This window comes from Salmo trutta, chromosome 33 (genome assembly GCF_901001165.1).
Source record: "Salmo trutta chromosome 33, fSalTru1.1, whole genome shotgun sequence".
In the NCBI taxonomy this organism is placed as follows: domain Eukaryota; kingdom Metazoa; phylum Chordata; class Actinopteri; order Salmoniformes; family Salmonidae; genus Salmo; species Salmo trutta.
Window position 1 is genome coordinate 5248277 of NC_042989.1, and position 12903 is coordinate 5261179.

Genomic DNA, 12903 nt, shown 5'->3' on the forward strand with positions numbered 1-12903 from the left:
ACGAAAGCTTACTGCTAATTTTTTATTTTTTTGTTACAAGCCGTGTTTTGTTAAAGCCTGTGTAAAGTTTGTTTGTTTCAATGTACCGGTAGGCACCTGCGGCTTATAGACATGTGCGGCTTATTTATGTTCAAAATAATATTTGTTTTTAAATTCAGTGGGTACGGCTTATATTCAGGTGCGCTTAATAGTCCGGAAATTATGGCATCTCATCCTGGAATATACAAGGTCTGAGATCATTTTCATTTGGCCTAAAGAGCAGCAAACTAGACTTCAAAGAAATTGGAAATATAGACATTGTCATCCTACAAGAAACACTGTATAAAAAGAGATGGACGCACTGGTTGCCCTCTAGGTTACAGAGAGCTGGTAGTCCCATCCACCAACCTACCAGGTGTGAAACAGGGAAGAGACTCAGGGGGTATGCTAATTTAGTATAGAGAAGACCTAATCCACTATTAAATTAGTCAAAACAGGAACATTTTACATCTGGTTAGAAATGAATAAGGAAATGATCAACAGAGAAAAATGCCCTCGTGTGCTAGCTATATCCCCCAATATAATCCCCATACTTTAAACGATGACAGCTTCTCCATCCTAGAGGGGGATCTCAACAATTTTCAGGCTCAGGGACATGTACTAGTCTGTGGCGAACAAAGTGCCAGAACTAGACAAGAACCCGACACCCTCAGCACACAGGGTGACAAACACCTACCTGGAGGTGACAGCATTCCCTCCGCCGCATGTCCCACTAGACACAACTACAAAAACATACTGTAACCAACAAAAACGGGTCACACCTCCTGGAGCTCTGTCCCACGCTGGGTAAGTACTAGAGGTCGACCGATTAATCGGAATGGCCGATTAATTGGGGCCGATTTCAAGTATTCATAACAATCGGTAAACGGCATTTTTGGACACCGATCACGGCCGATTACATTGCACTTCACGAGGAGACTGCATGGCAGGCTGACTACCTGTTATGCCAGTGCAGCAAGGAGCCAAGGTAAGGTGCTAGCTAGCATTAAACATATCTTATAAAAAACAATCAATCTTAACATAATCACAAGTTAACTACACATGGTTGATGATATTACTAGTTTATCTAGCTTGTCCTGCGTTGCATATAATCGATGCGGTGCCTGGTAATTTATCATTGAATCATAGCCTACTTCGCCAAACGGGTGATTTAACAAGCGCATTCGCTAAAAAAAAGCACTGTCGTTGCACCAATGTGTACCTAACCATAAACATCAACGCCTTAAAATCAAAACACAAGTATACATTTTTAAACCTGCATATAGTTAATATTGCCTGCTAACATCAATTTCTTTTAACTAGGGAAATTGCGTCACTTCTCTTGCGTTCTTGTGCAGCAGAGTCAGGGTATATGCAGCAGTTTGGGCCGCCTGGCTCGTTGCGAACTGTGAAGCCTATTTCTTCCTAACAAAGACAGCCAACGTCACCAAACGGGGGATGATTTAACAAAAGCGCATTTGCGAAAAAAGCATAATCGTTGCACGAATGTACCTAACCATAAACATCAATGCCTTTCTTAAAATCAATACACAGAAGTATATATTTTTAAACCTGCATATTTAGTTAAGAAATTCATGTTAGAAGGCAATATTAAACTAGGAAAATTGTGTCACTTCTCTTGCATTCATTGCACGCAGTCAGGGTACATGCAACAGTTTGGGCCGCCTGGCTCGTTGTGAACTAATTTGCCAGAATTTTATGTAATTATGACATAACATTGAAGGTTGTGCAATGTAACAGGAATATTTTGACTTATGGATGCCACCCGTTAGATAAAATACGGAACGGTTCCGTATTTCACTGAAAGAATAATAGTTTCCGGATTTGACCATATTAAAATGACCTAAGGCTCGTATTTGTGTGTTATGTTATAATTAAGTCTATTATTTGATAGAGCAGTCTTACTGAGTGGTGGAAGGCAGCAGCAGGCTCGTTAGCATTCATTCAAACAGCACTTTCGTGCGTTTGCCAGCAGCTCTTCGCAATGCTTCAAGCATTGCGCCGTTTACGACTTCAAGCCTATCAACTCCCGAGATTAGGCTGGTGTAACCGATGTGAAATGGCTAGCTAGTTAGCGGGTGTGCGCTAATAGCGTTTCAAATGTCACTCGCTCTGAGACTTGGATTAGTTGTTCCCCTTGCTCTGCAAGGGCCACGGCTTTTGTGGCGCGATGAGTAACGATGCTTCGAGGGTGGCTGTTTTCGATGTTTGAGCCCAGGTAGGGGCGAGGAGAGGGATGGAAGCTATACTGTTACACTGGCAATACTAAAGTGCCTATAAGAACATCCAATAGTCAAAAGGTATATGAAATACAGATGGTAGAGAGAGAGAAATAGTCCTATAATAACCTCAACCTAAAACTTCTTACCTGGGAATATTGAAGACTCATGTTAAAAAGGAACCACCAGCTTTCATATGTTCTCATGTTCTGAGCAAGGCACTTAAACGTTAGCTTTTTACATGGCCCATATTGCACTTTTACTTTCTTCTCCAACACTTTGTTTTTGCCTTATTTAAACCAAATTGAACATGTTTCATTATTTATTTGAGGCTAAATTGATTTGATTGATGTATTATATTAAGTTAAAATAAAAAGTGTTCATTCAGTATTGTTGTAATTTTCATTATTACAAATAAAATGGGCATCGGCTTTTATTGGTCCTCCAATAATCGGCATCGGCGTTGAAAAATCATAATCGGTCCACCTCTAGTAAGTACATAGTGAATGGTAGGCTGAGGGGACTCTTATGGTAGGTACACATATAGCTCATCTATTGGCAGTAGTACTGTGGAGAACTTTATCACTGACCTCAACCCAGAGTCTCTTAGAGCGTTCAGTCAGTCCACTGACATCACAGCAAAATCATGTGGCATCAAAGCCAAAGGAACTGATAATAAAGAAATGCTATAGATGGAAGGAAAATTGTGTGGAGAACAACCAAAACAATTAGGCAACAACAAATTCAATCCCTTCTAGACAATTTCCTGGAAAAGGTTTCACTGTAATAGTGAAGGTGTAAACTTGGCAGTAAAAAAACCTAAACAGTATATTTGACCTCTCAGCTTCCCTATCAAAAAATAAAATGTAAAGCAGACAACCTAAGAAATTAACAATGACAAATGGTTTGATGAAGAATGCAAAAACATAAGAAATTGAGAACCTATCCAACCAAAAACATAGAGACCCAGAAAACCTGAGCCTACGCCTTCACTATGGTGAATCACTAAAGATAGAAATACACTACGGAAAAAGGAACAGCATGTCAGAAATCAGCTCAATGTAACTGAAGAATCCATAAAATCTAACCACTTCTGGGAAAATTGGAAAACTCAAAACAAACACCACCACAAAGAGTTATCTATCCAAAACAGAGATGTATGGATAAACCACTTCTCCAATCTTTTTGGCTCTATAACAAAGAACAGCAAAAACATATACATGATCAAACACAAATCGTAGAATCAACTATTAAAGACAACCAGAACCCACTGGATTCTCCAATTACATTGAATGACCTACAGGACAAAATACAAACCCTCCAACCCAAAAAAGCCTGTGGGGTTGATGGTATCCTAAATGAAATTGGCTATACTTAAACTGTTTATCATCCTCAGCTCTGGCATCTTCCCCAATATTTGGAACCAAGGACCGATCACCCCCAATCCATAAAAGTGGCGACAAATTTGACCCCAATAACTCCTGGGGGATATGCGTCAACAGCAACCTTGGGAAAATCCTCTGCATTATCATTAGCAGCAGACTCGTACATTTCCTCAGCAAAAACAATGTACTGAGCAACTGTGAAATCGGCTTCTTACCAAATTACCATACGACAGACCACATATTCACCCTGCACACCCTAATAGACAAACAGGCAAAATCTTCATGCTTTGTTGATTTAAAAAAAGCATGACTCAATTTGGCATGAGGATCTGCTATACAAATTGATGGAAAGTGGTGTTGGGGGGGGGACGACATAAAATCCATGTACACAAACAAAATACAAATTGGCAAAAAACACATTTCTTTCCACAGGGCCGGGGGGAGGGGGTGAGACAGGGATGCAGCTTAAGCCCCACCCTCTTCAACATGTATATCAACAAATTGCCAATCGCACTAGAACAGTCTGCAGCATTCGGCCTCACCCTACTAGAATCTGAAGTCAAATGTCTGTTTGCTGATGGTTGGGGATAGAAGCACCAGATCAAGGACGGCCTACAACAGCACCTAGATCTTCTGCACAGATTCTGTCAGACCTGGGCCCTGACAGTAAATCTCTGGAAGACAAAAATAATGGGTGTTCCAAAAAAGGCCCAGTTGCCAGGACAACGAATACAAATTCCATATAGACACCATTGCCCTAGAGCACACAAAAAACTATACATACCTCGGTGTAAACATCAGCGCCACAGGTACCTTCCACAAAGCTGTGAACGATCTGAGAGATAAGGCAAGAAGGGCCTTCTATGCCATCAAAAGGAACATAAAATTCGACATACTAATTAGGATCTGGCTAAAAATACTTAAATCAGTTATAGAACCCATTGCCCTTCATGGTTGTGAGGTCTGGGGTACACTCACTAACCAAGAATTCACAAAATGGGACAAACACCAAATCCTCCGTGTACAATGTAAAACACCAAATAATGCATGCAGAGCAGAATTAGGCCGATACCCGCTAATTAACAAAATCCAGACAGGCGCGGTTAAATTCTACAACCACCTAAAAGGAAGTGATTCCCAAACCTTCCTAACAAAGCCATCAACTACAGAGAAATGAACCTGGAGAAGAGCCCCCAAGCAAGCTGGTGCTGGGGCTCTGTTCCCAAACAGACCCCACAGAGCCCCAGGACAGCAACACAATTAGATTCAATCAAATCATGACAAAACAAAAAGATAATTACTTGACACACAGGAAAGAATTTACTGGCCCTTAACAGAGAGTACACAGCGGCTAATACCTGACCACTGTGACCGACCCAAAATTGAGGAAATCTTTGACTGATGTACAGACTGTGAGCATAGCCTTGCTATTGAGAAAGGCTGCCGCAGACATACTGCCCACAAAATGAGGTGGAACTGAGCTGCACTTCCTAACATCCTACCAAATGTATGACCATATTAGAGACACATATTTCCCTCAGATTACACAGATTCACAAAGAACTCGAAAACAAATCCAATTTTGATAAATGCCCATATCTATTGGGTGAAATAACACAAGTGTGCCATCACAGCAGCAAGATTTGTGACCTGTTGCCACAATGGCAACCAGTGAAGAACAAACACCCTTGTAAATACAACCTATATGTATGTTTATTTATTTTCCCTTTTGTACTTTAACTATTTGCACATCATTGCAACACTGACATACAACATTTGAAATGTCTTTATTCTTTTGGAACTTTTGTGAGTAATGTTTACTGTTCATTTCACTTCTATTTTTTTTTTCATTTGTTTTTTTTAATCCATTTCACTTGCTTTGGCAATGTAAACATATGTTTCCCATGCCAATAAAGCCCCTTAAATTAAATGTAGAGCTCCTCCTTGCTGACTGTGTGGTCCACAAAAAATAAACCACTGCCACAGAATCCCCCCACTTCTCTGCACACACGCTACCACACCCAACCTAACGTTCAGCCCCACAGATTCAGTCGTATGAGTGGACACAGTAGTGCAGTCAGTGAGTTAGGCCTTGGGAGTGCTGCAGTCTAGAAGGCTTAAATTCTCTAGTCAGTCATACCCTGGGTCTGATGCAGAGCTCCCTCTTCTCAGTCTCAACATAAAAAGGTCCAGTAATGAGCAGCCCAGTGAAACCACAGCTACCGGCAGCAACAGCTACAGCCCTCACAGCTACCGGCAGCAACAGCTACCGGCAGCAACAGCTACAACCCTCACAGCATCAAACACTGAAAAGCTAGCTTGTATACACACAATCGGGAGGAAAATAACACACACAAATAAAGCAATGCTGGCATGCACAGTCATTCACACACGACGACGCAAACACAATTCTGCATAGACGAGCAAACGTACACAAAACAGTGACATTGGCCTAGACTAGTCCAAGACGGATACATAGGTCCTTCACTACACATTCACTCTTCAGGCAGAAGTCATTAGGTTCAATTAGGTTAAGATTGCGCATCTGAAAACCTTATACACAAGAGCACTTGAGTCAAACTGTCCATCTGTGATCTATACAAGGCGATGAAGTGTCATTGGATGCTGAATGGTGGTTAGTGAACAGGTGTCTCTTGCAAGACGTTTTAATGGAATGAGAATAGCCTGTTTAAAGGTTCCATCCATTTAAAAGTGGTTTCTGACTGAACACTCACTATACTAGGGGATTTGAATTTTGGCATTCGATGTTGAACAGTGGTTAGTTGGTGAAGACTTCTGACTGAACAGTGAACCGTGCGTGTCACTCACGTGCGTGTTTGTCGGCCAGGGCGATGAGCGTCGAGGAGATGTCCCTGCGCCGATAGAAGCACACCACTTTAGCCTCCACGTTTCCATTGGCAGTCTGCAACACAACGTGAGAGAGATGAGATGGAGGGTTACCATGGTAACGACCGTAATCCGCCAGCCCAGCCTGCCACACGTCATTGGTCACACACCGAGAGAGTAGAGTTGGAGTTTGCTGCTGATCTGAGAACAGAAAGATCAATACCAGCCAGGCTTATACGTACTAATGAGAAACTAGCCTGGTGAAGTCTGGGTTTTACAGGTTGTAGAAACAGTAGTACAACTAGGCTAGGCCTGCGTAATAACTAAAGTATTTGACATTTCAGTGTTGATTGGTTGATCAAAGCGGGTTGACTACTCATCGACGATGAGGTACATTTTTCTGAATTAGTCTTCGCTTGATTCATCACCTCCTTCCTTCTCAAACGACTTCGGAGAAGATGACCCAAAGTCCCCCCCCTTACCTTTTCCTCCAATGCGTTGAGGATTCGAAGAATGAGGGATCCAGGAGAGACTTATTGGGAAAGAGCCTGTGTTATGCCTGTGTGGGCAGGCTGACTGAGTGACATGAGAGAGGCAGCTTAGCTAGGCCTATACTCAGCTCTGTGTCTACTGTCAATCACAGACAGACACTAGTCTCCAGTACAATAAAACAACCAGACAGGACAGTTGGCACCTGTTAGGACTAGGGCTGTTACGGTGACAGTATCACCACCACACCGGCAGTCATGAGTCATACCTCACCAAATTCTACGTGACCGTTGAATCACAGTAACTAGGCTTCTCCAAAACTGCACACTGATGTCGCAGATGGCCATTAGTAGCCTACCAAACTTGCTAACAGCTAGTCGCTAATGGTATGGTACTCAGCGATCTACTGTCCCGCTAATCACTCAGACGGCAATGCAAATACAATCGAATGAAACATTTCATGAGAGCCCTGGCATTCAGAGTTTGAGGGGAATAGGATCCCCAGTTGCGCAGAGAAAGCCAGCTCCTCATAGCTGGTTGATGCATGGAATGAAATAAGTGTTCCTATAAGCACTTATAACATTTATTCTGTAGGCTATGCACAAAAAAAAAATGATGCTCTCTCTACGCTTAGCCTACTATATTTATTTCCCAACTTTCTTAATATTAAGCACATTGCTACGCTTACAACCAGAGTAGCTTACCTGGCTGGCATGAAAAATAACTGCCGTAAAAGCTTGTACGATGGTGGTTGTAAGATGGCTGCCGTTTCATGGGCTCTTCACCAACCTTGCTATTTTGTTAGATTTTTCGCATTTTTTGTACATAATGTTGCTGCTACAATTTCTTATGACCAAAAAGAGCTTCTGGAAATCAGAACAGCGATTACTCACCTTGAACTGGACAAAGAATTTCTCTTTAATGAGTCGGACAAGAGGGATTTACTCCAGGCACCCGAACAGGCCCTCATCCCCGTCATTCGCAGGAGAAAAAGACAGAAGAGGTATAGCGGAAAGAGAGCGGGGTGTCTTGTGAGGATACGCCACCGAGTGGCTAATCTGCCTTTGCCATCCATACTATTGGCCAACGTACAGCCGCTGGATAATAAATTGGACAAACTAAAAAGCAACTATATCATACCAACGGGACATTAAAAACTAATATATTGTGTTTCACCGAGTCGTGGCTGAACGACGACATGAATGACAGCTGGCGGGATATACACTATCGGCAGGATAGAACAGCAGCCTCTGGTAAGACAAGGGGTGGCGGTCTATGTATATTTGTAAACAACAGCTGATGCACGATATCTAAGGAAGTCTTAAGGTTTTGCTCACCTGAGGAAGAGTATCTCATAATAATCTTTAGACCACATTATCTACCTCGAGAGTTTCTAAATTTTTCGTAGCTGTCTACATACCACCACAGACCGATGCTGGCACTAAGACCGCACTCAATGAGCTATATACCGCTATAAGCAAACAGGAAAAAGCTCATCCAGAGGCGACACTCCTAGTGGCCGGGGACTTTAATGCAGGGAAACTTAAATCAGTTTTACCTCATTTCTATCAGCATGTTAATTGTGCAACCAGAGAAAGAAAAATAAATAACTAGACCACCTTTACTTCACACAGAGATGCGTACAAAGCTCTCCCTCGCCCTACATTTGGCAAATCTGACCCATAATTCTATCCTACTGATTCCTGCTTACAAGCAAAAATTAAAGCAGGAAACACCAGCGACTGTGTCAGTAAAAAAAAAAGTGGTCAGATGAAGCAGATGTTATGCTACAGGACTGTTTTGCTAGCACAGACTGGAATGTGTTCCGGAATTCTTCCGATGGCATTGAGGAGTACACCACATCAGTCACTGGCTTCATCAATAAGTGTATCGATGATGTCGTCCCCACAGTGACTGTACGTACATACCCCAACCAGAAGCCATGGATTACAGGCAACATCCGCACTGAGCTAAAGGGTAGAGCTGCCGCTTTCAAAAAGCGGGACCCTAACCTGGAATCTTATAAGAACTCCCGCTATGCCCTCCGACTAACCATCAAACAGGCAAAGCGTCAATACAGAACTAAGATCAAATCGTACTACACTTGCGCCGACGCTTGTCCGATGTGGCAGGGCTTAAACACTATTACAGACTACAAAGGGAAGCACAGCCGAGAGCTGCCCAGTGACACGCCTACCAGATGAGCTAAATTACTTCTATGCTCGCTTCGAGGCAAGTAACACTGCAACATGTATGAGATCATCTGCTGTTCCGGGCGAATGATCACTCTGCAGCCGACGTGAGTAAGACCTTTAAACAGGTTAACATTCACAAGGCCGCAGGGCCAGACAGATTACCAGGACGTGTACTCCAAGCATGCGCTGACCAACTGGCAAGGGTCTTCACTGACATTTTCAACCTCTCCCTGTCTGAGTCTGTAATATCAACATGTTTCAAGCAGACCACCATAGTCCCTGTGCCCAAGAACACTAAGGCAACCTGCCTAAATGACTACCGACCCGTAGCACTCATGTATGTAGACATGAAGTGCTTTGAAAAGCTGGTCATGGCTCACATAAAAAAAAAAACATTATCCCAGAAACCCTAAACCCACTCCAATTATCATACCGCCCCAACAGCTCCACTGATGATGCAATCTCTATTGCTCTCCACACTGCCCTTTCCCACTGGACAAAAGGAACACCTATTTGAGAATGCTATTCATTGACTACAGCTCAGCGTTCAACACCATAGTGCCCTCAAAGCTCATCACTAAGCTAAGGATCCTGGGACTAAACACCTCCCTCTGCAACTGGATCCTGGACTTCCTGACGGGCGTCCCCAGGTGGTAAGGGTAGTTAACAACACATCAGTCACACTGATACTCAACACGGGGGCACCTCAGGGGTGCGTGCTCAGTCCCCTCGGCCAGGCATGAGTCCAACACCATCATTAAGTTTGCCGATGACAGCGGTAGGCCTGATCACCGACAACGATGAGACAGCATATAGCGAGGTGGTCAGAGACCTGGCGATGTGGTGCCAGGACAACAACCTCTCCCTCAACGTGATCAAGACAAAGGAGATGATTGTGGACTACAGGAAGAGGAGGACCGAACAAGCCCCCATTCTCATCGACAGGGCTGTAGTGGAGCAGGTTGAGAGCTTCAAGTTCCTTGGTGTCCACATCACCAACAAACTAACATGGTCCAAGCACACCAAGACAGTCGTGAAGAGGGCACGACAAAGCCTATTCCCCCTCAGGAGACTGAAAAGATTTGGCATGGGTTCTCAGAGTCTCAATAGAGGAGATTGGATCATCTGTGGATCTGTTGTGCGGTATGCAAATTGGAGTGGGTCTAGGGTTTCTGGGATAATATGGTTGATGTGAGCCATGACCAGCCTTTCAAAGCACTTCATGGCTACAGACGTGAGCGCTACGGGTCGGTAGTCATTTAGGCAGGTTACCTTAGTGTTCTTGGGCACAGGCACTATGGTGGTCTGCTTGAAACATGATGGTATTACAGACTCAGACAGGGAGAGGTTGAAGTGCATACAGGTGCATGAAAATAGCCCATTCTAAATCCCAAACTAATTTCACACATTATTTAGTATATGTAAAAGATTAAATTGAGAATAGTCTGATGGGTGACAATATTATCACTTGTGAATGAAGCCCAGCATGTTCAGTCTAAGACAAGAAACTGCACATATTGACTTTTTCCAAATCCTAGTGGCATGCATATAGTCTATCCCATAGAAACCTTATCAAAAACATATAGGCCTATCACAACTAAAGAGTCCAAATAACTCCAAACATAGCCTATAGGCCTAGGACTCCTGGAACATGGTTGGAGAGCTCATAACCTACATACAGAGCCTAGTGAAACGTATTCATATCAGCCCAGTAACTGCGCAATAGCGTGTGAAAACATGAGTTTTGATTCCCCTCCATTTTAAAAGAGGATGCCAGCTTCCCCGTGCTGCTATACTTATTTGCTAAATTCTTAAAATGAAGCACATCAATCTGCTTTTCAACCAGTGTAGCCTACCTTGACATGGGAAGCTCTTCCTCCATTCCCTATTCAAGTGCAGCCTACGGATTACATGGTTTTTTTGTGGGCCATTTTAAATAAATAAAATCCACACATATTAGTAGGCTATATGTAAAGACCAAATCAAAATTGACAATAGTCTGACAGGTGAGAATATTATCAAGTGCTTGTCAAATTCTGGATGAAAGACTGATGACGTGAAATAGCAGAGTTCTTTCCTTTCTTGCAACTTTTTTCAAATCATTAGTTGCATCATGCAGCCTTAGAATGTATTAGAGAAAAAAAAAGGCAAATACATTTAGTTTGTATTAGTGTTGTCACAATACCAAATGTTACTAACACGATACTAGGCCAAGTATCACGATACCGTGGGGGGAATATAATAAAATCGGTGGACTAGCGTCCTGTTCGCCCCGTCCCATGTACCCTTGTTCCCGTTCTGCGCATGTGCTATGCAAAAACCTGTCACTGAAATTCACACTTCTACTCAATACAGCAGATTGATTTTCATTTCCCACTGTTTAGTGTATAATAGAATACTGCATATAACACAAATATGAGCAAATCAGCCAAAGGCCTACCTGTGATTTGGCTGGAGGAAAGGGAGGAAGGAATATACAGTTGAAGTCAGAGGTTTACATACACCTTAACCAAATACATTTAAACTCAGTTTTTCACAATTCCTCACATTTAATCCAAGTAAAAATTCCCTGTCTTAGGTCAGTTAGGATCACCACTTTATTTTAAGAAAGTGAAATGTCAGAATAGAGAGAATGATTTATTTTAGCTTTTATTTCATTCATCACATTCCCAGTGGGTCAGACATTTACATACACTCAATTAGAATTTGGTAGCATTGCCTTTAAATTGTTTAATTTGGGTCAAACGTTTCAGGTAGCCTTCCACAAGCTTCCCACAAGTTGGGTGAATTTTGGCCCATTCCTTCTGACAGAGCTGGTATAACGGAGTCAGGTTTGTAGGCCTCCTTGCTTGCACACACTTTTTCAGATCTGCCCACACATTTTCTATAAGATTGAGGTCAGGGTTTTGTGATGGCCACTCCAATACCTTGACTTTGTTGTCCTTAAGCCATTTTGCCACAACTTTGGAAGTATGCTTGGGGTCATTGTCCTTTTGGAAGAATCATTTGCGACCAAGCTTTAACTTCCTGACTGATGTCTTGAGCTGTTGCTTCAATATATCCACAATTTTCCTACCTCATGACACCATCTATTTTGTGAAGTTCACCAGTCCCGCCTGCAGCAAAGCACCCCCACAACATGATGCTGCCACCCCAGTGCTTCACGGTTGGGGTAGTGTTCTTCAGCTTGCAAGCTTCCCCCTTTTTCCTCTAAACATAACGATGGTCATTATAGCCAAACAGTTCTATTTTTGTTTCATCAGACCAGAGGACATTTCTCCAAAAAGTACGATCTTTGTCCCCATGTGCAGTTGCAAACCGTAGTCTGCATTTTTTATGGCGGTTTTGGAGCAGTGGCTTCTTCCTTGCTGAGCGGCCTATCAGGTTGCGTCGATATAGGACTCGTTTTACTGTGGATATAGATACTTTTGTACCCGTTTCCTCCAGCATCTTTACAAGGTCCTTTGCTGTTGTTCTGGGATTGATTTGCACTTTTTGCACCAAAGTACGTTCATCTCTAGGAGACAGAACGCATCTCCTTCCTGAGCGGTATGACGGCTGCGTGGTCCCATGGTGTTTACTTGCGTACTATTGTTTGTACTATTGTTTGTACAGATGAACGTGGTACCTTCAGGCATTTGGAAATTGCTCCCAAGGATGAACCAGACTTGGAGGTCTACATTTTTTTTTTCCTGAGGTCTTGGCTGATTTCTTTTGATTTTCCCATGAT

General features: G+C 42.7%; 1 protein-coding gene across 3 annotated transcripts in view; it reads right to left on the bottom strand.

Moving 5' to 3' along the window:
- Positions 1-12903, bottom strand: part of mta1 (metastasis associated 1) — a 41418-nt gene that overhangs the window by 19932 nt on the left and 8583 nt on the right. For all 3 annotated transcript variants that reach the window (XM_029729582.1, XM_029729580.1, XM_029729581.1), the window contains one exon: positions 6472-6565. In XM_029729582.1, the coding sequence (XP_029585442.1) occupies positions 6472-6565 (94 nt within the window). The remainder of the gene's footprint in view (positions 1-6471; positions 6566-12903) is intronic.